This window comes from Eremothecium sinecaudum, chromosome VII (assembly GCF_001548555.1).
Source record: "Eremothecium sinecaudum strain ATCC 58844 chromosome VII, complete sequence".
In the NCBI taxonomy this organism is placed as follows: Eukaryota; Fungi; Ascomycota; class Saccharomycetes; order Saccharomycetales; family Saccharomycetaceae; genus Eremothecium; species Eremothecium sinecaudum.
Window position 1 is genome coordinate 860,765 of NC_030898.1, and position 25,617 is coordinate 886,381.

The window sequence follows — 25,617 nt, forward strand, 5'->3', positions numbered from 1 at the left end:
AACATTCTTTTTTAACTACCCAATTCGGTACATCAATGTTCTAACCGCAAAAGATACTATTCAACTAAACCGGCATCACATGCTCTCTACAACTGAAGAGAATTTATTTGCATATCCTAACAATTTTATCTTTAAGGATTGTGAAACGAAAGTGCAAATGTTCTGTATAACAAAGACTAATGTTTTTGTTTAGTGCATTATGTCCCATGCTGTAAGCAGGGGTATTGTAATTATGATTATAGGCCGCATCTCATTCTTCGAGAATTTTACCTACCTTAGAGAACGACGCTAAACGGGAAAACAAAGGCGGCAATAAGCCGGCGACAGCAGCATACCACGAAATTAGGTAAAAGGTCGTTACGAAGTAAAAGAAAAGATCTATAAGGAGGATTCTTTGGTTACCCCAGATACTAGGACTAATCTATAATGTGTAATAAGTGCAAAATGTATGGTCTGTGCACAAGCAATGACTACTTTCATCACGTGAGTTTCACGTGATTTCACGTCACTCTTGACGAAAGGGTCTTTTAACGAAAAGATTTGTTGGCGTGAATCCATCGACAGCACACTACCTTCTAAAACAAAGTGGTAGAGAAGTTCATTGTATCATTAGTTATGTCTGAATTGAAGGTTGATACTGGACAATGGTCCCGCATCGTTAATAATGGTCCGATTTCTATCCTTTCATACTGTGGTTCATCCATTCTTATGACTGTTACCAATAAATTTGTTGTTAACTTAAAGGACTTCAATATGAATTTTGTGATGTTATTTGTGCAATCTTTGGTGTGTACATCGGCACTATTGGTATTGAGAGTATTTGGCTATGCTAAGTTTCGCCCACTAAATAAAACAGATGTGAAGAACTGGTTCCCTATCTCGATTCTGTTGGTTATGATGATCTACACGTCATCGAAAGCTTTGCAATTCTTAGCAGTCCCAATTTACACCATTTTTAAAAATTTAACCATCATTCTAATTGCATATGGAGAAGTACTTTTCTTCGGTGGTGTGGTGACTTCTATGGAACTATTGTCATTTTTGTTGATGGTTTTGTCATCTGTTGTTGCGACATTGGGAGATCGTCAAGCGCTAGTTGAGAAAGCTGCAGCTGCAGCTGCAGCTACAGCTACTGATGCTTCTGATATGACCTTCAACTTTGGTTACTTTTGGATGTTTACCAATTGTATTGCGTCAGCGCTCTTCGTCCTTATCATGAGAAAACGTATCACGTTGACAAATTTTAAGGATTTTGATACAATGTTTTACAATAACGTTCTTGCAATGCCTATTTTATTACTGGCGTCATTTTTAATCGAGGAATGGAGTCCAGCAAATCTTGAGGTTAACTTATCAAAGGATTCTTTAACAGCGATGGTCATTTCTGGGCTTGCCTCTGTTGGTATCTCCTACTGTTCAGGCTGGTGTGTTAGAGTTACCTCGTCCACCACATACTCTATGGTTGGAGCTCTGAATAAACTTCCAATTGCACTTTCTGGATTGATATTCTTTGACGCACCACGAAACTTCTTGTCCATTCTTTCTATCTTCCTTGGTTTTTTGGCCGGTATTGTCTACGCTGTTGCCAAACAAAAGAAGCAAATGCAATATTCCAAGTCTTGAACTCTCAAATAGTTTTATAGAACATAATTATATGAGTAGGCATATATGTGTAGATTTGAGAATTTGCTCAAATGTAGTTAGTTTGATCAAGCGACCATTTCTTTTTCGTTCAACCTACCACTATGTAATTCTTATATAAAAGAATAAACTCTGCCTGTAACTGGTCCTAGGAGCTTTAGATACCCATGGTTGGGTCGGAAGACTTTGTCGGCGATTCGCAGAGTGACACTGAACAAGTCATTCAAATTGTATTGTCTGATAATCAAGATGGTGATGAGGTACACAATCAGCTTAATTCAGTTGGAAGTTCAGATATTGAATCTTCATCCTTGGACGACGACTATAGTCATCTAATTGATCAAGAGAGTGGAGTTTATTCAGTTCTGCAGGCTACTGATCCTATACTGCAAAGTATAGTACAGAGTGATGATCTAGCTCCTGTTGTGTCTAACACGCCAAGTGCACCTCAGGTCGAAGAAGATACAATGCTTGCTACAACAAATATGAGCACAAGGGAGATTGATACTGATTTCCTTCATAACGTTAAACGTTTTGCGAAATTGCATGAACATGTGAATAGTTCTCCTTCTGGTCCTCCTAATGGTGCTGTCGATGTCATTAAACAACGCGAGAAGGCGATCCAGTCTAGCATAAGGAACCCCGTGTCCAGGCAGCTGCTGGATTTTCTGGTTAGGGATCAAATTGGTACCACTCAGGACTGGTATTTCTTTACTGAGCCATTTACATATCAAGAATCTGCTCCTGTTGAACGGTTCCTTGGAATACGAACCGCCCAGAACCTTAAACAGCTCTACGCTCGTTTTGGAGCTCCCAGTTTAGCTTTAGAGCCTCAATTTTCTATTACTAATTGTAAACAGTTCCATCAATTGAACAATAGGGTACCAGTGGAGATAATGTGCGAAGAGATATTGCGGCATGTGCCTAAGAAAGGTTCAATAATGATGGAAACATCGCTTCGCTACTTCCTCTTATTCCTGTTAGATCGCAAGGTGTTTGAATCTGAGGATCTATCCATGAGCTGGGCTGAAAACTGCTGGAACAAACATTTACTAGAAGATAAGCTAGACGTTTATCTATCTTTGGTGCCTCATAATTACTACTTTTTACATTATCGCGCGACGCGCCTACTACCGATAGGAGACGAGCTTCTTAAGAGGCTATTGGTCGGCGATACTAGTTCCACCGCTCTGGCACACCATTTTGAACTGCTAATGGATGATAAGGACTGGTTCCAAATACTTTACTTCCTACTGTTCGTGAACAGCACTTCCGTAGCCATGAACTCGAAAACGAGAACTGACCACAAGCACTTTCTACAATACTGTAAAGACTGCATTCTCGACGTGAATACCCATAATGTCTCATCGATCGAACTTTCGCTTTTAAAAAGCTACATAAACCTTTTTATTGCCTCTCATTCCAATAGTCATTAGAGCCCACCCCGCAGGTTGTATATACGATACATAACCTTTAAAACTTCAAATCTAAAATAGCTCCGGTACAGCCTTAGGAAGGTCTGTAATGTGACTAATGACTGCACAGCCTTCTGGGGATTCGCCCATGTCTTCGTCTACCACCGTTTCAACTACATGAGCACATTTTGCCATCCCTACTTCCAAGCCGGCTTTGATATTGATCCCACTGTCGTCCACAAAATAAGCGTTCTTGAATTGCCCAAGGCCACTCTGAGCTTTGGCCTTATAGAATGCTTCCAGACTTGGCTTACACACTAAACTTTTCTCCGAATAATCACAGTATGTAATACCGTCAAACAAGTCGGCTATACCTAACAAGCGCACACATCGCAACCCGTGCGTTTTATACGCGTTCGTAAAAAGCCATAACTTATCAACCTTAGCCGCCTTACGGAGCCTCAATAACATATTACGCAACTCAGGATCTGGCTGAAGTATATCCTGTAAGGGTAATGCATCGTCGACCATCTGATTATATTCCATCGAGTCGATTTGGTGGTGTTTAACGAGTCCACTAATAGCAAGCCCATACTGCCTGTAGTAAGTTCGGTTTAGCTCATAGGCCTCCTCGTCATTTAAGGCCAAACTGAACTTAAAGTAATTCTGAATTGAAACTTGCATCAAATCTTGGATCTTAGTAGACCTCTTGTACAAACAGTTATCAATATCAAAAAAAAATACCTTCAAATCATCATCGGGTGTAGGAAGTGTTTCGAGGTCAACAGGGAATTTTACCACGCTTCCTTCGTGATTTAATGATTCTAAATGCTTTTCGTTTTTAGCTAACTGTTGAGCCACGGCTTCCTGGTATACTACTAGCTTGCTTTTGGTCATTTCGGATAAATATCGTATTAAAAAGTTACTTTTATAAGGTGTTAGGTACATTAATGAGGTTTATCAAAGTCGCTTTTAAACTAATAACAAATGGTAACGGACTAGAGAATCTTTATGTTTTGTCTTTTGTAGAAGGTTAGTATTGTGTGAGTCAGTTAATTAACCCACTATGCGCCTGTCAAGAACAAAGGGGCAATTTAAACAGCAACACTATAAAGGAGCCGACAACGAGTCAATTACCTATACTACACACTAATTTGACTTAGTGAATTCTCTAGATACTTTTGGTAGCGTTGGTTATTACGTTGATTTACCAGTTCTTTAACGGCGCCACTAGTAGCTTCCGTGTTGCCCGGTACACTTCTGAGCTCATCTTCTATTCTAGAAATCCAACGGTCTCGAAGTTTATTAATCCCGGCATCCGCTTGTAAATCGCGTAATTCACGTAGAATAGAAGAAGCTTTAGAAATACATTGACCAAACTTTATACGCGAAGGGGTGCTTAAACCTAGTTCGTAGTTTGCTATGGTTTGCACGAAAATAGAATCAGGTGTCTGTTCTAAAGCGTAGGGATCGAATTGTTGATTTTCAGAAGTTTTTTTGGAGAATTTAGACTGCTCTAAGAGGTCTTCCGCATCTTTCAGGAGCTTGAGGCGCAAGGCCTCTAAGAACTCTTGGCGCTGACTAAACGTTTGGGCACTTGGGGAACCGCCCATAATTTTCTGGTGATCTACCAAGAGCTGGTCCAGAATGCTCTCAAACGCCTTGTGGCTAAATTTGAATACTACAGAACGCTCCAGCACTCCGTATAAGTCTATTAGCTGTTGCAGTGTTAACTGGGCTGTACCAGGGCCCTCTAAAAACTGTTCCAGACGTTGACAGGTTTGCTGGACAATTTCCCCGTACTGTTCGCCTGCGACATCGGCAATTGATGGGAAAAGCTCCACCATACGCCGGAAATGAATAGTAGTGGGTTCTCTTATGAACTCTGAAATTGCGAGCGCCCACTCGCTCAACTTTAGCAGCACCCAACAGCCATTCTCTGTATTAGAATCCACTGCTGGTGCTGAGACTTGAGTCAACGCTGCTGGCTCAGCCAAACGGCTTATTCTATATTCACCTTCGTTAAAGCATAATTCCATAAAACCCTTATCCACCTCTTCGAAAACTCCATAAAGCTCTTCTATACGCTTGCCAACCTTCAATATATCAGCATAGCTTCCTTGAAGGCGGTTTCGCAGCTCTTTACGCATTTTAACCACATTGAGAGATAATTCAAGGTTAAAATCTCGAACCTCTGTAACCGAACGAGTCTCAAACAGCTTTCCAGCGTCCATAATTCACTCTTAGTCGCTTGAATTGTCTTAGAGTGGTGTTTAGTAGTTTTACTAACGGCCAGCTAAATGTTAAAAGAAATCACGTGCCAGATAATAAAAGAAAATTTTCCATTCTGTTAGCAAGGCACTAGACACCGATGAGGTTAACTATTAATTAAAGTAAAAAGGTTACTCTCACCAGATCAAAACGCACATTAGCTCGTTATAAGGTTTAAATAACAGCTTGGAAGGTGTAATTTATTTATTGATTGTTATGCCGCCTGTTTCTTCGTCAAAAGCTAAGAGAGATGCCAAAAAGGCAGAAAGAGAGGCTAAGAAAGCTGCTGCTGGTAAGACTACTACAACTGCCAAAAGATCTGCAAAGAAGAAGGATGAAGATGTAGATGAGAGTGAAGCTGCGGCTGAAGAAATTGCCAAACTAAAACTTCAACAAGATAAAGATGGTATTTCTGACCGTGTTGTTACTGGTGTGTTGGACTCGTTGCAAACGTCAAGAGACATAAAGATGTCCTCGGTTTCATTGTTATTCCATGGTAAGGTTTTAATTCAAGATTCTCAACTTGAATTGAACTATGGGCGTAGATATGGTTTATTGGGTGAGAACGGTTGTGGTAAATCTACTTTCCTTAAGGCCATTGCTTCCAGAGAATATCCTATTCCAGAAAATATTGATATTTACTTGCTAGACGAGCCAGCCGAGCCATCTGAATATTCTGCACTTGAGTATGTTGTTAGAGAGGCTCAAAATGAATTGAAAAGACTGGAAGACCTTGTTGAGAAAATTATTGTCGAAGATGGGCCGGAGTCCGAGCTTTTGGAGCCACTATATGAAAAGATGGACTCATTGGATCCATCAACCTTTGAAACACGTGCTGCTATTATCTTGATTGGTTTGGGTTTCAATCCTAAGACCATTAACAAAAAGACCAAGGACATGTCTGGTGGTTGGAAAATGCGTGTTGCTTTGGCTAAGGCGCTATTTGTGAAGCCTACACTGTTGTTGTTGGACGACCCAACTGCGCATTTGGACTTAGAGGCTTGTGTTTGGCTGGAAGAATACTTGAAGCGTTTTGACCGTACATTAGTTTTGGTGTCGCACTCGCAGGATTTCTTGAATGGTGTCTGTACTAATATGCTCGACATGAGATTGCAGAAGTTAACAGCTTATGGTGGTAACTACGACTCTTACATTAAGACTCGTTCTGAATTGGAAACCAATCAAATGAAACAATATAACAAACAACAAGAAGAAATTGCCCATATCAAGAAGTTCATTGCTTCCGCAGGTACTTATGCCAATCTTGTGAAACAAGCTAAGTCCAGGCAAAAGATTTTGGACAAAATGGAAGCTGACGGGTTGGTGCAAGCTGTTGTCCCAGACAAGGTCTTTTCTTTCAGGTTCCCAGAAGTAGAGAGATTACCACCACCTGTTCTAGCCTTCGATGAAATCTCGTTTGCTTACGATGGAAATCCAGAAAACAACTTGTACGAAGGTCTAAACTTTGGTGTTGATATGGATTCTAGAATTGCACTTGTTGGACCAAATGGTGTTGGTAAATCTACCTTATTAAAGATTATGACAGGTGAGTTGACCGCTCAAGGTGGTCGTGTCTCTAGACACACACACGTTAAATTAGGTGTCTACTCTCAACATTCTCAAGACCAATTGGATCTAACAAAATCCGCATTGGAATTTGTTCGTGGAAAGTATTCGCATATCTCTGAGGACTACCAGTATTGGAGAGGTCAATTAGGTCGCTACGGTTTGACTGGAGAAGGCCAAACTGTCCAGATGGGAACTTTATCTGAGGGTCAACGTTCTCGTGTCGTTTTTGCATTATTGGCTCTTGAGCAACCAAACGTTTTGTTATTAGATGAACCTACTAACGGTTTAGATATTCCAACTATCGATTCTCTTGCAGATGCAATTGATTCATTCAATGGTGGTGTTGTTGTTGTGTCCCACGATTTTAGATTGTTAGACAGAATCGCAAAGGACATCTTTGTCGTGGAAAACAAAACGGCTACTAGGTGGGAAGGTTCTATTTTGGATTACAAGAACAAATTGGCGAAGAATGTTGTATTGTAGTTACTGAATTTGCAGACTATTTACGATATATTGTGCTTAGTGAAATCAGGTTTTTAGCCTATTAGATAAATGGTATTGTATTATTCATATAAACATATACTGCAATCCAAATACACTAATAAAAATATTTGAAAATTAAAAAAAAAAAAAAAAAAAAAAAAAAAAGAGCACCGCACAACCGTACTTAATCCGGGCCATCTAGTCTAGGCTGAAGTTGGAAGTGTTTTAAGTTTAATCTATTTGCAGACATCTTCAAAAAACTTCAGTCCTAATTTAATGCTACCCCGCGGTTAGGTTATATGCCTTCACTGAAGTAAGTAATAGTTCAATAATATCCCTCCCCCAAGCTAATCCTCGCTAAACATAATAAACCTTTATATTTAGCTTCTTGTGTTTCAATTTTCGACTGATAGTGGGCAGTGCAAAATATTGATCTAGCGGGGGGTTAATATGTCATACTGATAAAACTTATTGTAACATTTATCAATGATGCAGAGTAAAACATAAAATGAAAAATAATATCGTGAAAATATCTGGACTAATGAGTATGATAACTTTTGCCGTACAATCTATTTTTCTTCTATTGTTAAATGACCGTACCTTCCTTATACCTACCGAGGTAAGTACGAAACCCACACAAAAAAGGTATCAGCACCAAATCCATATTTCCCAAGTAAATAATACAAATGTAAGTGGGAATTCGAATAAAGATAAATAAACATTACCAACATCATCACCAGTTAAAAAAAAAAAAAAAAAAAAAAACTTCTATCATAACCCTCAGACAAAACTAGGTTTTGGTAGGGATGAGAGATGTGGTTGATCAGCAGCAAATGTAGCTCCCGCATAGCCACTGCTACCACTTTGGCTGCTTCTTCTACTGTGGGATCTCCTGCTCCCTGCGTCTGTATTAGAAGAAGATGACCTCTTAGGAGGGGCTGAGGAACTTGAGGTACCAGCGGTTCCGGCGCTGCCTGGTAAACCCGGTTGCGCTGATAATGGCACTTGGGTAGGCTGCGAAGGCTGGTAAAATTGGGTTTGCTTATGGGAAAGTCCCATAGGCTGCGTGAAAATCGGCGGTGGTAGACCTACCGAAGGAGGTGTCGCCATTGTCCCAGGAGACATAGAGTGCATTTGGGGAAACTTCTTGGGACCGCCTAAATGCTGCATGTAGGGTTGATAACCCGGAAATGTTATAGCTGATGGTGATTGCATATGTAACGTAGAGTGTTCAATGATAGGGGAGGAACGCAGAGCGCCAGTTGCCGAAATTGGCATATGGTATCCAGGCCGACAATAGTTGGCCCCATTAGTGTGAACGTCTGATACTGTACCCCCTGCTGCTGCCGCAAACACAGCTGCTGCTGCTGCCTTTTCCTTAGCACCAGAATTATTTTTCGTGTGCTCATAAACATTAGGATTTCCAACAGTATTCTGTGGAACCTTGACAACTTCTGTCTCATCTGCATTAATGGAGAGAAGCTCCTTTAAATCCTTAGTCAGCACAACATTCTCAAAACTACCATTAGAATTACTGCTTTTTACGTCTTGCTTCGGCTTCCTTTTGCCCCAACCAAGTCCATTATAATTACTGTGAGGCTTCTTTGAGTTCTTAATCCCGTGACCAAAGTTAGGTTGTTCACCATTAGGAAGTTGTTGCTTCTGAACTTCATGAGCTCTTGACTGTTTCCCTCTATCAGGCTTTCGCAACTGTTTCACCTTGTGTTTTCCTTCTACTGGAAGCAGCCTAGCGCTATTAAAAAACATTGTATCTGACGACATCGTTCAGTTTTATTTTCGTTAGGCTCTAGTCGTCCGAAAATTTTCTAGATAACTTATAGTAAATGGTATCGACTAGTGGACGACGTTAAAAACTTGGTATCGATTGTTTGTGTCCTACTTTTCTTATGTTCGTTTAGCCTGTGTGAAACAATGACTGCTACGTGAGTGAGAGGTCTTTTAAAAAAGGAGAAAATAACTCCTTGTTTCGGAAAGTGTAGTGATCACATGACACAATTTTGGCCGGGTGACGGAATTTTGTAAAACAGAACCCGTACGGCGGTTACAAAAATTGTGCCGTGCGATGTGATCTGTTTATAACAGCGACTCGAGGAAATCCTCATCCGCATGAAGGTCACGTGGTACAGACCGGGGAAGTTGAGGAGGGGTATCGGTGGCGTCGGCGGCAGAGTGGGGAACTTGAGCGGGAGCTTGAGAAGAAGCATTAGAGCCTACTGAAAGGTCCCCAATTTGCTTCTGACCATGTAGAAGAGTATTAAGCTGATCCACGGTCATAGATTTGATTTCTTTCACTGTTACTGCGGTGGCTTCGCCCGGGCGGGAACCATCCGTGGTTAGGGAATCGCGCTGAGCAAGGACTTGTTTAAGCTTCGAAAGGACTTCTGGATCGAAAGTATCATCGTTATAAGTAATATTTAAGTCACTATAGTACCGATGTTCATTGGATAGTAGTTCCGGTTCTGGTTCAATGTCTTTTTGTTGGGTTTCGGTAGCACCTAGGGAAACATTAGTACCCTGTTGGTGATACTTACGGTCACTAGGAGTTGCGTGGCGGCGTTTTAAGCGCTCCTTGTTTTGAAATTTCTTACGGTTTTCTCGCTTGATATTATAACTGTCCATATTTCGTAATAACTAAAAGCTCGTTGTGTTAATTCGTGCATCATTGGTTCACAGCGGCCAAATTTTTTTATTATTTCTATTTATGTGCTCTTCTTACATATTGAAAACAGAGAGTACCAATTGTGTCATACAGTATGTAGGGGGTCGCAGTCGGTATCGCTGACTTCGCATTGTAAACCTGCATCAGTGAGAATATTGTGCATAATTTCTCTTATGTAGCCACGCTCAGTATTAGAGTGGTTACAAAGGACAACAGATTTTCCCTCTTCACATAAACGGAGGACTTCGTGATGTGAGAGTTCACCTGTGTAATATAAATCAACATCTTCAGTTAACTTTTTAAATACCCCAGACCCACTACCTGCACAAAGTGCTACTGAACTCACCATTTTCGAGGCCAATGGTGTCTTCGTTGCCACCTGTACATGGGATATCCCTAGAGCATTCTTGATATTCGCAATAATTACGCTCAGCTGTAGCGGCTTTTGAAAGCGCACAAGCCTACCATATCCAATAGCCTCCGGTTCTTCCCCTTTAACTGGCTTAACAGGCTCAATGGCAACCGAGCTGTCAACCTCCCAAGGGTCGGAAACAAGTGAGCGGGCTAGCCAATCGTTGACACCATTAGAGGCAGCATCAACAGATGTATGTGGACAATATACACTAATTCCATGTTGGATTAATGATATAGCAGAGCGGTGCTGTGTATTATCCCATGGATTGATGCTCTTCCAGGAAGGGAAAATAAATGGGTGATAGGCCACCACTAGGTTTGTTCCCTTTTCAATAGCCTCTTGGGCGACAGATGCAGTTAGGTCGACTGTGAGTAGCACGTTTGGTTTTGCTTGAGAAGTTTCGACGGAACAATCAATGAGGAGCCCGGTATTGTCCCATGATGCATCCGCATAAGCGGGAGGATAAGCGTTTTTGATTACTTGAAGGACAGTATCAAGTTGGGACTTAGAGAGCGCTCTTTTAGTAGACATGCTATTAATTTTATTATATTCAATGATTTGGGTACAGAAGTGGTGGCGAGTTTTTGAATATATTCAAGCGCAAGTTTATTTTCCGGCATGCAAAACCATGTATATTAGTTTTATGCGACAGATAAAAGTAAGCAACATAGAGGATGGTAACAGAGCAAATTATATATGACAAGCTAGCTAATGATGTGCCAGAGTTCGACCAAGCTTTAATAGTGGACTCTTCTGCTGGATGTGGGCAATCTTTTGATATCGTTGTAGTTAGCAACTGGTTCGAAGGAAAAAACAGGTTACAACGTTCTAGAGCAATTAACAAGATTCTAAAAGCTGAAATAGCGGAAATGCATGCTGTAAGGGTCAAATGTTATACCGTCGATGAATATGCCAAGTTATCTGCGTAATTACTATTGTTTTTTATGCATAACGATAGCAGATACTTGTATTGAAATTTATATATGTTAATAATATGTATATATAAAAGAGTGAAATACCTAGTTAATGGACCTAAAACAGTATAGTTATGATTGCTAATCGGAATTAACTGTTTCACGATAAGGTGGAGGGGGGTCATTTCCCCACCTACAGCTGTTACTATTAATTAGTCCTACGAAACCAAAGCGCTTGCCATTGTCGAACAATAAAGCAGAAGGATCTTTAGTATCCGAGGAGTGCTGAGGAACGATGCAAAATTTTTTGTTACAAACATGGGGATACAGGGGTGAGCGCAGTTCTTGAACCTCAGATCGTTTCTGTTTGTTATGAAGTTCCTCAAGCGCGGCTAGATGCAAATAAAGTTTGTTAGGGTGTCCTGTCAGGGGAGCGCAAACAACCAGAGGCGTTTTTGCACTCTTTGGAGATATTTGAGGGGATTCAGCCAATACAGGATCTTGCTCCACCGTGGTCTTTGGTTGAGGTATCTTTGGGGGTGGTAGTGGCAGGGATTCCTCGCGCTTGCTATTTTTCTTAATACGAATCTTCCGTCTCCGTAATGAGGTCTCCTTCTCTCCTGTTCTCTCAAATATCTTAGTCTGTATAGCTGCAATGGTTTTCAAGTCATAAAAATCAGAGTTAAGAACATGACTGGGTAAAGTATTTTTGACTGTCGACAGTGTACGAGGTAAAGGAGTACCTTTTGACCTCCCCATAAGGCGAGGTGGAGTACTATCCCTGTCGTCATTTAGATCATTATCTTTTTCACCATAATAGTTATTCAATGATGGGATACGCAAATTAAAGCGATGCAAGTTTTGGCGTTCCAAGCAGCCGGGAATAGTTGAAATAGTATTTACAGCGGTTGAGTTTAAGCACAATGTCTGTCGTGAAGAAACTAAGGTTGACAACCGCAACATATTGGCTGGAGATAAGTCACTAAGATCTGAATCATCCAATATCGTCCTTGGTTGATGCACAAGATCCGATACGTCATAATCTGGGTTTTCTGACACAGGTGTGTTGGTATCTCCATGGGTAAACCAGCGTTGCGACATGTTGAAGATCACACTGGGCAATACATCCTTAAATACTGCCTCCATAGATGCCTTGAGTCGCTTTTCGATGCTAGACTGTAATAACTTAATGGAACACTGAAACTGAAAATCCAAGTTTACATCGTTAAACGAAATACCAACTCCGGTGTTCTTCACAAAAATATTGCTAATGGCTTCAAGATGAATCTTATCAAAAGTCATAGTTATCGGAACCGTGAAAGAGTCATTTGATATAAGCTTCGGTATTACAAATTTCGGCGAACTAGTTACGTGCAGTAATAGCAAATTCGCTTCAATTTCTGTCGTAATTTGAACCATCGCATCCCGGCAGCTAACTTTGCAAATACCTTTTATTAGTGATTTAGCCTGTGTTGAAACGTCCAAATCCAATATTTCTAGCCTAGGAATAGTTGGGAACTCAACATTAGTCACTGTGATTCCGGACTTCAGTATGTCAACTTTCCTGAAGCCGCTCTTCGCATCCTGTGTAGTCGCAGAACCACGCCTACTAGCTGCTGAACGGCTACCGCCCGGTTGTTCAGTTGCTAAAGGTCCTGTATTTAAAGGCTCTGTTTCTTTTTGGTCAGCATTAAGTGCTCTTGTGAGCTTCTTCCTCATCTCCTCATTAAATGAGTTATCTTCAAACGTTTCCTTATTGAATATGAACGACATCTTGCTCAAGTAAATAGTATATTACACCACCTTTTAACACCACCTTTTAACTCTTGAATCAATTTTATGATATATAGCTCTATAACGGGTTGTTGTTTATATTATCCGATGATTTCTCGCAGTTTCTCTAAGGAGGCTAGAACTCTAGAAAGACGTTTACTATTGTAATACTTTTTTGGTTGAGTATGTAATTTCGTACCCTATGATGCAGCTAGAAGTCACATGATCTTGATTAACTGTAAAGGTTTTGTTCTTGAATGAGACTAGTACGGAAAAGGAAGTATCCTACAGATTCTATGAGGTACTGAGGTGCATGAATTATAACGTTTAAACCTTAGGAATGTCTGTTTGAAAGATGTTTTTGTCGCATGGTATAATTTCTTGGATGAAGCTATAACCGCCCGAATGTGTATCACTTGGAACGAAATAAAAACATTGTCACAAAATCAATTTTGAAGGCGGTTAACTGTTTAAGGAATAATAACAGTTATAATAATTTGTTAAAGGACTTTTGCAGGACGGCAGCAGTAACTCGTAGTTTCAGTCTGACCCAGATAAACGAGCTTCATTGGCTGGTCCATCATGTCATTTGTTTCGGAAAGTGAGACGCACCAGTCATCTATACTGGTTGCAGTAAGAGTTAGGCCGTTTACAGAGGAGGAGCAATCACACCTGATAGCTGTTCCAACGAATGGAGCAGGATCTCCGTTTTGTTTCGGGGACTCAAACCTTAGAATTCCTGGCGCACACCCGACTACATCTACGCCAACGCGTATTTCCAAGAACTCTAGTCGTTTTAGGCCTCAGGGCATAAGGAAAATCGTCGATTGTGTTGACGACAAGATGTTAATCTTCGATCCTGCAGAAACCAATCCATTGAACAAGATCAGCGAAACAGTGTTAAATAGTATGCTGGTGGGATCTCGTGGAGAAGCAAGACGCAGAATGAGACGAAACGGGGAACAAAAATTTATATTTGATCGGTTGTTTGATGTTAATACAACACAGCAGGAAGTTTTTCAAGGAACAACAAGACCTTTGTTAGATGCCATTGTTGATGGTTTCAATGGAACGGTGTTTGCATATGGTGCAACTGGTTGCGGGAAGACATATACGATCAGTGGAACTCCGGATAACCCTGGAATCGTTTTTTTGACAATGCAGGAGTTGTTCCAACGAATTGATGAGTTGAAAGATACCAAGGTCTTTGAATTGACGGTCTCATATCTAGAAATTTATAATGAGACCATAAGAGACTTGTTAAAACCCGATACCCCTTCTCAGAAGTTGATAATTCGGGAAGACACTGATAGTACTACCACCGTAGCTAACCTTTCATTTCATTCTCCCTCAACAGTTGAGGATGTAATGGACTTGGTGATCCGTGGTAATATAAATAGAACTACATCAGCCACGGATGCCAATGAGACATCGTCTCGATCACATGCAGTTCTTCAAATCCATGTCGTTCAAAGCAATCGGAGTGTTGATCTAAAAGAGGATAAAACGTACGCTACACTCTCTATTATTGATTTGGCTGGAAGTGAGCGAGCCTCTGCTACAAAAAACCGTGGTGAAAGGTTGCATGAAGGATCTAATATCAATAAATCACTACTAGCGCTTGGAAACTGTATAAGTGCGCTATGCATGACAGGGAAGAGGATGTTTTGTCACGTCCCATATCGTGACTCAAAGTTAACAAGACTCCTCAAGTTTTCCCTTGGGGGTAATTGCAAGACGGTTATGATAGTATGCGTTTCTCCTAGCAGTGCCCATTATGATGAAACGTTAAACACGTTGAAGTACGCAAACAGAGCCAAGGAAATCAAAACTAAAGTCATTAGGAACCAGCACTCGCTAGATCGTCATGTTGGCTCGTACTTGAAAATGATCACGGCCCAGAAACAAGAAATAGAGGAACTACGGAATAGAGAAGCGAAAATTATCGATTTACGTTTACAGCAATACAGGCTTTCTAGGAATAAGTTGCAAATGGCTATGTGGGAAGCCGTAAACCAACAAAAATCAAATTACCAGGTATTAGAACGATACGTTCGTGCAAAGACCATGAAATCACTACTGTTATGTAAAAGGCATTTCTTGCAGTTGGTAAAGGCAGAGGTTTGTCACCTCTTGAATTTAACTGAAGCAGTAACTGATCATCCTCTCGCTGGTTTCTGTAAAACCATAAGTGAACAGTTGTCCACTAAAATTTCTGAGTTGGAAGACTCATTTGAAGCTGAAGACGAGTTTTTCATTTCAGTGGAACACAGTAAAGAAGTGGATATGGCAAGATTTAGGTCAATGGAATCCTGGGACGAAGCTACTGATTCGGTATGGTTTGAACAGCAATTGGAACACATGCTTGAATCCGTAAAGAACGAAATAATTTTCAATTCAACCATGATGATAGACAAACTGTTACAGGACACAAAGCTAAGATCAAGGTATAGATTTGTATCCGAGGCGTTTTTTAAACTACTCTTCAATTCTGAATCTACCGAAAAAGCATTCGCGGATCAGGAGACTGTGCTAGACAAGGTCCGTGACAGTATCATTGACCTAGTACAAATAGACGAGGAGTTCGAACAGGTTGCGAACCAAATGGGACCGCTAAGTGAGGACATGAACAAAAGGAAACTCTCGGGCGACCTTTACCGCCAACCAGTAAAAATGCGCAGCCCAGGCTCAGCTATTTTATCAATATCACGTGATTGCTCGGACACAAGCTGTTCACCGTGTCCCGCTCAGAGGCCTGAACGGCGCGCGCCTCCGTCCTCACTACATATACGTAGGCCGCGTTTCCTTGGCGAAAGTCCGGATGTAGCTCTCCCACCAAAAGAAGACCCGTTTCCACAGCCTTCTGCAATCTCCGCCACCTCTGTACTCACAGGCCCAACCCCCCTAACAGCTGCTACTACTGCGGCCGATGATTCAATGTCTGTTAACAACGCACGTAACAACTTAGAGCGTGTTAATATCAACGAAGATGACGTATCGATGGCAGAATCTGTGGATATCCCGCTCCGCAGAGACTCAAACAAGCCTAAAGTATCCTTAACATCTACTGTCCTCAGGACAAAGTAGACAAGTACGCATTTCTAGTCAACCCTTCATTCCTTACCACTTCTACCTCCTTTACTCTTGTTTCTATCAATACCATTTATAATCACGTGCATTTAACTCGGACCAGTTTTTTAAAAAAAAATTTTTTGTGATCACGGCCGGAAAATTTGCTTTGGAAGTCGTAGCGTTGATGGGAATTCTCTTCCCACTAGTAATAAATTGGGATATTTTTGCTTCTTTGAAGTAAAAGTTGCTTCTCTTTACTTTAGAGGATTAACCTTTGTCCAAACATCAAAGTACAAGATATATTGACAGTCTAAGGAATCAAAATATCTTCCACGTTCGCCTGGTTGATCCTTATTCTTAAGAATTATATCTTTCTTCCCACCCCCTTCCAACTTCCCAAACCCCGGTCACTGATAACTTCCCAAGGTATCTTTTAAAGGGTGTACGCTAAACTGTTTGGTACTGTTTTATTAGCCACTGTTGAAATCAGCTTGTTATTCTCCTTTATTGGTTTACTGGAGTAATTTTAACTAGGCGTTAAAATCAAGCTATCAGACTACAACTGCTCATCCGTATTTATTAAAAAGAATACTGGGAGTTTACAAGTGTCGTTTGTTATTCCAATAGCACGTTTAAGAGCTTGTTTTCAAATTTGAGAGGTTACTTTAGTGAAGATTGGATTTATTAAGGTATAGAGTGAAGGTAGTTATTAAGTTAATTTGTCTTACTCAAACTCTCAATCCGAAATTTCAGACTAATCTACGAGGTTACTGAGGTTTAAAACCCCAGTTCAGGGATAAGCATGGCTACATTCATGTATTATCCGAAGTTTGCCGGTGCTCCACAACAATCGCAGCCTATGGCGGCAGCGATTGGAACCGGCGTTAACAATGGCTTACCTCCGTTGGTCCCGTATGGTGCCTATTACCCACACCAAGCTCATGTTGCGGCAGCACCAGTATATGATCAGCGGCAACAGGCAGCATACTATGGGCACTCGGCCTCATACATGGTGCCTTCCACTGTCTTACAATACATGGCTGTTCCGCCGGGACTCTCAGTTCCTTTACAGGCTCCGAGTATGCCGGCAGCTGTCTCACGGGAGCAGGTTAATGGTGGTGTTAGCGAAGTTTTAGACTATGACTTAGAAAACATGACTAGTTTTGTTGTCCAAAACGCATATTTGTTGTTTGGGAATGAAGACTTAAATTTAGAGGTTATGGAAGTTTTCGTTAAAGGGGTCTCCTCGGTATTAAATGCCACAAGATTACCTTCTACAACGATATACTATGCTTTAGACTACTTGGCTAAGTATTTGGGGAGATTGACATTTGGTGTTGAATCGATTGGGGGCGATTCTATAAACGTCATTTACCAAAACTTGATGATTGCCTTTGTATTGGCAAACAAGTTTAACGATGACAAAACTTTCACTAACCGGTCTTGGTCCCAAGCTACTGGGATGAATGTTGAGATAATCAACGCATATGAGAGGGAATGGCTTGCAGCACTTAATTGGAGGTTGTTCGAAGATGGTTTTGAAAACTATGAAGCGTACAGAGAAGCTTTCAGCTCCTTCGACTTTGAGAAGAAACGTCAGCAACAATCGTTACTTGTTAATTCGCAACTATCAGCTTCTAATCTTCCTGTCCTTGCGCCACCTCTTCCTTACCCTGCAAGCAATTATTACGCACCACATTCTCCTTTTCCTCAACAAGGTTATCAAACGCCGGTCATAGCGAAAGCTGTAAAATATTCATCTCCAATGTCTGCGAACGTAAAGGGTGATTTGTTTAATGGTTCTTGCTATCCTGCCGCCTTCTCATCTCCGATCTCAAATTCTAGTCCACTTCCAAAATGCTTTAAGCAAAGTAGTTATTATGCTCAACCTCCTCCTGCTAACTCTATTGTGTCAGTCCCTCAGGGCTCTTTTTGGAACACTCCGTTTGATCGTCAAGCACAGTACCAATCAGAAAATAACCCGAATCATAGTTGCTATTGTCACTCAGCTGTCTATTAATTTATTAATGCAATACATGGTTTGAAAACGCCAAGGATTTAGAAGTGGTTTTTTGTTAAATGTTTTTTCTGATAAAAAATCATATTAATTTTGGACTGAGATATGGGAACCTTAATCCAATTCCACGGAGCTGCTGAATGGCTTGACAAGTCACAATGGCATCTCTTCATAACCTGCGAACTTCCGAATTTTATTTTTTTTTTTTTTTCAGATTTTTTATTTTTTTTTTTTTTTTTTTTTTTCAAACAATAGGAAGGAAGCTATATCGGGATGTACAATATTGAGTCTTCGACCTCTATAATACTGTTATTGACGTTATATCATCAATAAAAACTACATGAATGTTAAAGAGCGCGATGATTATGGAATTCTTAAAAATGTTCCATAAATATTTGCAAAAAAAAAAAAAAAAATTCAATCTTTTCGAAGACTAGTTATCCAATAAAGTATTATAATTTTATTTTTTTATTATGAATAGTATTATATGTGGTAAAGTATATCTTTATTATATCTAGCAACTCTAATACTCTCTGAGAGTCTCATAGTTAAGACATTTTGTAGCTTTTAAGGTATTTATTTATATTACTAAATACCGCCCGCCTCTCTATACCACCTGACACTTCTGTCAAGACAGACACAGCATAACCCTTCATTGTTGTTGCTGCCCACGCCACCGCGTACACCTTTGGCAATAAAGTTAACAGCTAGAACTGCAGGTTTTGCAAGTGAGCTTCCGTGTTCGTCAACATTTAGTACATCATTTGCATCTTCAATATCGTCTGCTGACATTCGTAGGGTAGACACATGTTCCTTGTGTGTGACGTCCCAGACACGGACTTTAGCATCAAAACCGCAAGATGCAAGGAATTCACCCGTAGAGTTGAAGCTTAAACCAAAAACCCATCCATTGTGCGCAGCAGATACGATTGCCTTTTGTTTGCTGTCTGTTGGAACTGAAAGGTTGCCGATAGCTTCACCGTACTCCATGTCGTAAAGTGTAATGCTTCCATACGATCCAGAATCGTTGCTTATTGCAAGAATTCCTCCTAGAGGACTAAATTTCAGTGCGCGCACTGTACTGCTGTTATCTTGGGTTCCGTGGAGCATGAAACCTCCCAAATTATACATGGGTCTTAAGGTGGAAAGTTCGCATACCACAACGCTGCCATCTGAATACCCTGTTGCAACAATATTATTAGAAGATATATCCAAACACGTAGCAAATTTCGATGTTGGGGGGGTGTATTCCCCGTGGTGAGTGAAGTGGAGACTCACTTTGAGCTTCTCGCCGCCATCATCGTGGGCTTCTTTTTTTAGCTGCAAACCAGCATTATCGGTAATCTCTTGCTCAAAAGGATGAAAGTTCCATAGCCTTGTATTCCCATTAACTTCCGTGGCTGCAAATTTGTGAGTTACTGAGCGAGAACCGCTTTTATACCACCTTATGGCCCAATAACTACGCTTTTTGTCCTCCTCAGAGAGTAAGTCTAGCTCATTAATCTGCATTGAAGGAAGTTCTACAGAATAAAAACTTAGTGATCCATCGAATGCAGCACAACCAACAATGCAAATCTCAACTCCACCTCTCTCAATAGTGTGTAAAACATCGATATGGTGGACACCAGTCTTATTTACAAAATGAGACACACAATTATCCTTCGGTAATTCTCCATCTAAAAGCTTATTCTTCCAGAGTTTTATATGTCCATCACCTGAACATGTGGCGGTAAAAGGAGGGCAAATTGCTAGACCAAATATATCTGCATCATGGGCCTTGCCGCAGTTAACAACTGGAATGAAAAGTTTTGACTGTTTAATACATGTTAGTATAATATCTTACACCGTTAATTATGAAGATGAACATACCATCAAGTTCTTTAGCTACTAATTATCCCTAGTGTTTATGTATCGATGAGCTGGTAGTTTTTAAACAACTAAGTAATTTCACGGAAACTAATTTATTAGCTTAAACACTACTGTGAACACTTTAATGCTAAACAGAATAAAGGTTTATAAGGTTTAATATGGGCAATAGCGTGAATGTAAAAGTTGTGATAACAGATACAGAGGTTATTAATAAATCTTACGTTATTTATACTATTAGCGTCAAGGTTAAGTTGCCCTCCGGAATAACTAATGAATACAAAAGTAAGCGAAGGTTCCGCGAATTCCTTAAACTAAAAAGGGATCTAGAAACTGAGTTTAATACTGAAATACCTTACGAATTTCCTTCAAAGAAGTTCAATCTATGGGCTATAAAGCCATCGTACTTTGATCCTGAAATAATAGATGAACGAAAACAAACCCTTGGAGTATTTTTAGGTGACCTGCTGAATGACTCATTTGATGTACGATGGAAGCAGTCTAAGACTCTTTGTAACTTCCTAGATATGCCATATAACTGGTATAATGACTCAGATGGCCAAAAGGCTGCCGCTCCCCTTAATGAAGAGGATACGCAAGAAATGCTACAGGATGTCTCAAAATGGCTGGAGTCCATACGTGATGCTAAGTCTCAATTTGAAGAGGCTAAGAGGAATGGAAATAACATTACCATTATGCGCATACGTTTGGAGGTCAGGAAGCTTGAAAAAGCGTTAACACATATTCAGGAAAAGCGCTTACTCGGTGAAGGCGAGGTCAACCGTCGTTGGATCATTCTCAACGCTCTAAAAGCAGATCTTAACAAGCATTCTGACGTTACTAGTCCATCATTTGAGAAGCAGACTTATCTAGGAAAGTACTCTGATGACGTTAAGTCCCAGCTTTTGGGAGAGAATAAGAAACCGCATAAACCAGCAGTAGGAAGGCGGAAGTTGGGCGAAACAGCTGAGACAATCGGCCTCAGTAACAAAGAACTACTACAATTGCACAAGAATCGAATGGTTGACCAAGACGCGGAACTTGAAAGCCTCCGCCAGATAGTTATTAAGCAGAAACAGTTGTCCGTAAATATGAACCAAGAGTTGGCTACGCAAAATGAAATGCTTGATATGTTTGTTGAAGACGTAAATGCAACCTCAAATAAACTACGAATGGCAAATATTAGTGCTAAAAGATTCAATGAAAAGAACTAAATTCGAAGTCCCACTTCTAAAAGTCTTCACTAAACATATTAAATGCCCACGACTGATTTAGTATGCTGTTACCCTACCTTAAATTTCTTAGTATTCTAACGATACAAATACGGGCGATGAGCATTAAAAAGTACAGTAAAGTAGAGAGACCTTGTCTAAGGATAGCGGAAGCTTAAAAGGTTATCGAAACTTTAAAAGGTCATTGAAACGCTAGAGATGTTCAAACCTCCTACTGACCCTAAAAAACCAAGGACAGTTAAAATCTCGCAGTTATGTGAGCTTTGTCATTCCCGTAAGGCCCTTCTGAGAAGGCCCAAGAATCTGCAGAGAATATGCAAACTATGCTTCTTTCACGTATTTGAAACCGAAATTCATAATACCATTGTATCCAATAATTTATTCTATAGAGGAGAGAAAATTGCTGTAGGTGCATCTGGTGGTAAAGATTCAACTGTACTGGCTTACATACTGAAGCTTTTGAATGAACGATACGATTACGGGATAGAAATTGTGCTGCTGAGTATTGATGAGGGTATTATGGGATATAGGGATGACTCTCTTGCAACAGTTAAACGAAACCAGAAACAATATGGTTTACCACTGGAAATAGTGTCGTACAAGGACTTATATAACTGGACTATGGACGAGATCGTGGCATGCGCAGGAATACGGAATAGCTGCACGTATTGCGGTGTATTCAGGAGGCAAGCTTTAGATAGGGGAGCAGCTATGCTGAATATCAATCATGTTGTAACAGGGCATAACGCTGATGACATGGCAGAGACTGTCTTAATGAATATCCTTCGAGGTGACGTAGCGCGGTTGGAAAAATCAACTGCTATCATTACGCAAAGCAGTGGTTCACCTATTAAGAGATCCAAGCCTTTTAAGTACTCCTACCAAAAAGAGATTGTGCTATACGCACACTACAAAAAACTAGACTACTTTTCTACAGAATGTACTTACGCTCCGGAGGCTTTCAGAGGAACCGCTAGGGAGCTTATGAAAAAACTGGAGGTTGTGAGACCCAGTTGCATCATTGACATAATTCACAGTGGTCAAAACCTTTGTCTGAAACCAAGAAAGGTTAAACGCGCACCTCCACCCGGTCATGTAGAAGTTAGGGCTAATGGTTCGGTCTCTTTACAAAGAGATAAAGGTTTTGCTGATGGAAATCGATGTGAAAAATGTGGTTATTTGTCTAGCAATCAGATATGTAAGGCATGTATGCTACTTGAAGGACTTGAAACCAACAGGGCAAAGATATCTATAGACACAGACACTTCTGTCAGCGGCGCGGCCAAGTTAAGCAAAACCTTGGAGACCCTCCACTTCTAGTAGGTATAAAATAGAGGAGCAAGACTAGAAGAGTATATATTTAATCTACCTAATGTTATTCATTAACTATCTTTACCTTTTAATTTGTTCATATCATTGTTCGAACTGTTCGTAGAATCTAGAACTTTTATTAAATCCAGATGGTTGTATACACTACGTAAACTTGAAATAAATAAAAAAACAACCAAAGCGGAGCTGCAATACCTTTCAGATTGTTACATTCATTTCCAAGATAGCTATTGATGTTATACTGACTTCAATACTGACTTGAATACTATGCGCACGTTCATTCATTCGCATACGAGATCCAGCTCTTTAGACAGTCCAACTTCAAATTCTCCAGTAAGTAAACGAATAAGCGGTTCGCTCGCCGACTTTGAACACATAGCACTTATCAAAGATGCTCCCCGACAATTAGGCAACTTAGAACACTTTCATAAAATTACAAGTGGAAAGCTATTTGGTTCAAAGCTATTTCGAAGGAGCCGAAGTACTCCGAAGTTCTCGTCCAATGCTGATGGGTCGTCTAAAAAGAGCTCAGAAGACAATGGTTCGTTTCTAAATAATATTCCAGCAATCAAAGGAACTAAAACTCATGAATGGGGTGATAACTGTGATGTTTCAAACTCTCTGATAATTTTAAATGGTGGTTTTACTGACCCTGGCACTCCTAGAACGGAGATGAGAGACGAAATGTCTTTGCCAGGATTGCAGCGGTTATCTTTAGACTCTCCTAAACCAAGCAATACATCAAAGGATGATATTCATGAATGTTGCAGCCTAGATGCATCCCCTCTGTACTTTTCAGATCAGGGTGTTGAAATTAATGACAACCGTACAATGCAAAGACGTCACGGTCAAATCTTAAGCCCTTCCGTTATGGACGCCCTTGACCTGGATACAAATTACATGATATGTCCTACAATATTACATAACAATCAGGAATACGATCGCTCCTCGGCAGATATGCTGCCGCAACAATTTAATGACAATGAATCAAACTCTGATGCAGCTGATGCGCTGGAAACTCATTCCTTTGAAGAAAATTTACACTCGCGAACTTTATCATCTTCAAGTTGTTCTTCAAATTTCTCTTTTGAAGTTGGTGGAGGTTTGCGTGGCAGGACGTCCTCTATTAAATATTACTCCAAGCCAGATCCATCAGCTACCTGCTATCTAGATGGTATTTCTGAGAAGGAAGATCTTGATGAAGAGCTGAACTACTATAGCACAGAGATTTATGAAGACGACTCCCATCTTTATGGTGAGATCGAAGATGAGCAGTTCAAGGGCGGCTTCTCTAGTATGTGTGATATTAGTACTGATGAATCTGAAGGAAATACTGAACCACTTGGAAATGGATGCTGTACAAACGGTGATTTAAATACAATTCCCGAAGGCAGTAATTACGAGGATTCACTGACGTCAAATGAATGTCATGGAATAAGCGATGCTTATGAACCATCTGATAAAAGTGCCGCAGAGGAAATTGCGTGTGATGTAAGAGAGTGGAATAACGACTATAAGGTGCCTCATATTGATTATTATGGAGATTCTTCATCTGTGCGAGAGTTATATTTAGCAGCAGGTGAATGTAAATCACCAAAAACCTTACAATTTCAAAGAAAGGATACCGATTTGCCTGCTGAAAGGCGGCGTTCTCCTGAAGTTCAACAGCTAAGCCAAGGTGAGGAAATATCAGCTAATGATCAAGAGTTTGAAATACTTTCTGATTGCTTTCATTGCAATGTAATCAGTAAAAATAATTCATCCTCTGGAAAGCTAAAGGTTGATAATGACAAAGTGATGACTAAAAATTCTACGGCTACCAAAAATGCAACAGCGTCATGTAAATTGACAAGATATGCTGACCTGTATCTTTTAGGTGATGAAAATGATAACAAAGCTAAAGATTTGGCTCGCCCAAAAAAGGACATTCGTGATATCTCATCTCCAGCTGGTCGATTAGGTTCCAATAGCGGCGTGATAAGTGATGATGACCAGAGTGATGAAACGAGGGAAGTTTCTTCCCTGTCCAAATATAGCAAAACTAAAACCTTTCAAACAGGTGTTCTATCATCACCAGAGGCTCTATGTGATAAGCCAGTCCTGATAACTTCTCCGACTTCAACACCTCCTTCAAGTCCAACTTCGAGATCATTTTCTCGAGCTGGTGTCAATGCACTACCGCCAATAGCAATATCGAGGCATTTGAAGTATCATGATCTGCATAGTAGCCTTGATGCCGAAATTAAAGATTCAATGGGTACTCTTTTCTTCATAGATGAAGCTGAAGAAGATAGTTATAATGCGCTTCAAGGAAGATCAGAAGAAGACTACTTAGATGAAATTAACAATGTACCAGAAGATTTTACCTTTTCCGATAACGAAGATACTGAGTATCATTGTACAGCATTCCCCAGGTCGCATTTGGACAAGTTCCCATATCGTAATTCACACAGTTTCTCCGATAAACCTACAGGATTCGTCAAGGAAAACGCACCAGTTCCATTTAAATTAGACATTAAAGAAAAAACCGTTACCTTCTTCAAAAATTCTGGGAAGGAAATTTCAGATGATGCTATGGAAGGAATTCGCTCGTCTTATAACCCATGTCAATCAGAACTAACCACACTCAAGAGTTTAAACTCGACCAATAAATGCGATGACCATATACTACAGTTGAAAACCTTAGAACCATTAACAGTGGGAAGATCAGGCTCGAATGTCATTACTTCATCACACAGAGGAAGCTACGGGTTGGCTCCTATAGTTGAAAAAGTTTCTGAATGTTCTCAAGGCAAACAAGATTTTGAATAACGGTTTAAACCATAATTACATACTGTCGAACTACGTTTCATATTTGCAACAGCTTAATTGTAATATAATTCAATTTTTAGAACCTAATTCTATGGAAAATTGTGATTGCTACGCATTAACTACATTATT

General features: G+C 40.3%; 16 protein-coding genes across 16 annotated transcripts; 9 read left to right on the top strand and 7 right to left on the bottom strand.

Annotated features, from left to right (window-relative positions):
* Positions 1 to 615: 615 nt before the first annotated feature.
* Positions 616 to 1,623, top strand: VRG4 (GDP-mannose transporter; the record flags this gene model as incomplete). Its single annotated transcript, XM_018133932.1, has 1 exon — positions 616 to 1,623. The coding sequence occupies one exon, from the start codon at positions 616 to 618 to the stop codon at positions 1,621 to 1,623; it is 1,008 nt and encodes a 335-aa protein (XP_017989421.1).
* A 185-nt stretch (positions 1,624 to 1,808) lies between these two features.
* On the top strand, positions 1,809 to 3,077 carry KRE29 (Smc5-Smc6 complex subunit KRE29; the record flags this gene model as incomplete). The annotated part of the gene is made up of 1 exon (XM_018133933.1): positions 1,809 to 3,077. One exon carries the CDS (start codon positions 1,809 to 1,811, stop codon positions 3,075 to 3,077), a length of 1,269 nt encoding a protein of 422 aa, XP_017989422.1.
* Positions 3,078 to 3,128: 51 nt separating this feature from the next.
* On the bottom strand, positions 3,129 to 4,004 carry AW171_hschr74464 (HGR088Cp; the record flags this gene model as incomplete). The annotated part of the gene is made up of 1 exon (XM_018133934.1): positions 3,129 to 4,004. One exon carries the CDS (start codon positions 4,002 to 4,004, stop codon positions 3,129 to 3,131), a length of 876 nt encoding a protein of 291 aa, XP_017989423.1.
* Positions 4,005 to 4,198: 194 nt separating this feature from the next.
* Positions 4,199 to 5,290, bottom strand: COG1 (Golgi transport complex subunit COG1; the record flags this gene model as incomplete). Its single annotated transcript, XM_018133935.1, has 1 exon — positions 4,199 to 5,290. The coding sequence occupies one exon, from the start codon at positions 5,288 to 5,290 to the stop codon at positions 4,199 to 4,201; it is 1,092 nt and encodes a 363-aa protein (XP_017989424.1).
* A 253-nt stretch (positions 5,291 to 5,543) lies between these two features.
* Positions 5,544 to 7,379, top strand: ARB1 (ATP-binding cassette family ATPase ARB1; the record flags this gene model as incomplete). The annotated part of the gene is made up of 1 exon (XM_018133936.1): positions 5,544 to 7,379. One exon carries the CDS (start codon positions 5,544 to 5,546, stop codon positions 7,377 to 7,379), a length of 1,836 nt encoding a protein of 611 aa, XP_017989425.1.
* A 780-nt stretch (positions 7,380 to 8,159) lies between these two features.
* Positions 8,160 to 9,161, bottom strand: AW171_hschr74467 (HGR091Cp; the record flags this gene model as incomplete). The annotated part of the gene is made up of 1 exon (XM_018133937.1): positions 8,160 to 9,161. The coding sequence occupies one exon, from the start codon at positions 9,159 to 9,161 to the stop codon at positions 8,160 to 8,162; it is 1,002 nt and encodes a 333-aa protein (XP_017989426.1).
* Positions 9,162 to 9,473: 312 nt separating this feature from the next.
* Positions 9,474 to 10,019, bottom strand: AW171_hschr74468 (uncharacterized protein; the record flags this gene model as incomplete). The annotated part of the gene is made up of 1 exon (XM_018133938.1): positions 9,474 to 10,019. One exon carries the CDS (start codon positions 10,017 to 10,019, stop codon positions 9,474 to 9,476), a length of 546 nt encoding a protein of 181 aa, XP_017989427.1.
* A 125-nt stretch (positions 10,020 to 10,144) lies between these two features.
* Positions 10,145 to 11,005, bottom strand: NIF3 (uncharacterized protein; the record flags this gene model as incomplete). Its single annotated transcript, XM_018133939.1, has 1 exon — positions 10,145 to 11,005. The coding sequence occupies one exon, from the start codon at positions 11,003 to 11,005 to the stop codon at positions 10,145 to 10,147; it is 861 nt and encodes a 286-aa protein (XP_017989428.1).
* A 143-nt stretch (positions 11,006 to 11,148) lies between these two features.
* BOL2 (Bol2p) lies at positions 11,149 to 11,403 on the top strand (the record flags this gene model as incomplete). The annotated part of the gene is made up of 1 exon (XM_018133940.1): positions 11,149 to 11,403. The coding sequence occupies one exon, from the start codon at positions 11,149 to 11,151 to the stop codon at positions 11,401 to 11,403; it is 255 nt and encodes an 84-aa protein (XP_017989429.1).
* A 126-nt stretch (positions 11,404 to 11,529) lies between these two features.
* MDM34 (ERMES complex subunit MDM34) lies at positions 11,530 to 13,161 on the bottom strand (the record flags this gene model as incomplete). Its single annotated transcript, XM_018133941.1, has 1 exon — positions 11,530 to 13,161. One exon carries the CDS (start codon positions 13,159 to 13,161, stop codon positions 11,530 to 11,532), a length of 1,632 nt encoding a protein of 543 aa, XP_017989430.1.
* A 582-nt stretch (positions 13,162 to 13,743) lies between these two features.
* On the top strand, positions 13,744 to 16,248 carry KIP3 (tubulin-dependent ATPase KIP3; the record flags this gene model as incomplete). The annotated part of the gene is made up of 1 exon (XM_018133942.1): positions 13,744 to 16,248. The coding sequence occupies one exon, from the start codon at positions 13,744 to 13,746 to the stop codon at positions 16,246 to 16,248; it is 2,505 nt and encodes an 834-aa protein (XP_017989431.1).
* Positions 16,249 to 17,035: 787 nt separating this feature from the next.
* Positions 17,036 to 18,253, top strand: CLG1 (Clg1p; the record flags this gene model as incomplete). The annotated part of the gene is made up of 1 exon (XM_018133943.1): positions 17,036 to 18,253. One exon carries the CDS (start codon positions 17,036 to 17,038, stop codon positions 18,251 to 18,253), a length of 1,218 nt encoding a protein of 405 aa, XP_017989432.1.
* Positions 18,254 to 18,838: 585 nt separating this feature from the next.
* On the bottom strand, positions 18,839 to 20,122 carry SKI8 (SKI complex subunit WD repeat protein SKI8; the record flags this gene model as incomplete). The annotated part of the gene is made up of 2 exons (XM_018133944.1): positions 18,839 to 20,062; positions 20,120 to 20,122. 2 exons carry the CDS (start codon positions 20,120 to 20,122, stop codon positions 18,839 to 18,841), a joined length of 1,227 nt encoding a protein of 408 aa, XP_017989433.1.
* Positions 20,123 to 20,277: 155 nt separating this feature from the next.
* On the top strand, positions 20,278 to 21,330 carry VAM7 (Vam7p; the record flags this gene model as incomplete). Its single annotated transcript, XM_018133945.1, has 1 exon — positions 20,278 to 21,330. The coding sequence occupies one exon, from the start codon at positions 20,278 to 20,280 to the stop codon at positions 21,328 to 21,330; it is 1,053 nt and encodes a 350-aa protein (XP_017989434.1).
* Positions 21,331 to 21,546: 216 nt separating this feature from the next.
* NCS6 (Ncs6p) lies at positions 21,547 to 22,668 on the top strand (the record flags this gene model as incomplete). The annotated part of the gene is made up of 1 exon (XM_018133946.1): positions 21,547 to 22,668. One exon carries the CDS (start codon positions 21,547 to 21,549, stop codon positions 22,666 to 22,668), a length of 1,122 nt encoding a protein of 373 aa, XP_017989435.1.
* Positions 22,669 to 22,944: 276 nt separating this feature from the next.
* Positions 22,945 to 25,488, top strand: ZRG8 (Zrg8p; the record flags this gene model as incomplete). The annotated part of the gene is made up of 1 exon (XM_018133947.1): positions 22,945 to 25,488. The coding sequence occupies one exon, from the start codon at positions 22,945 to 22,947 to the stop codon at positions 25,486 to 25,488; it is 2,544 nt and encodes an 847-aa protein (XP_017989436.1).
* Between the last annotated feature and the right edge of the window lie 129 nt (positions 25,489 to 25,617).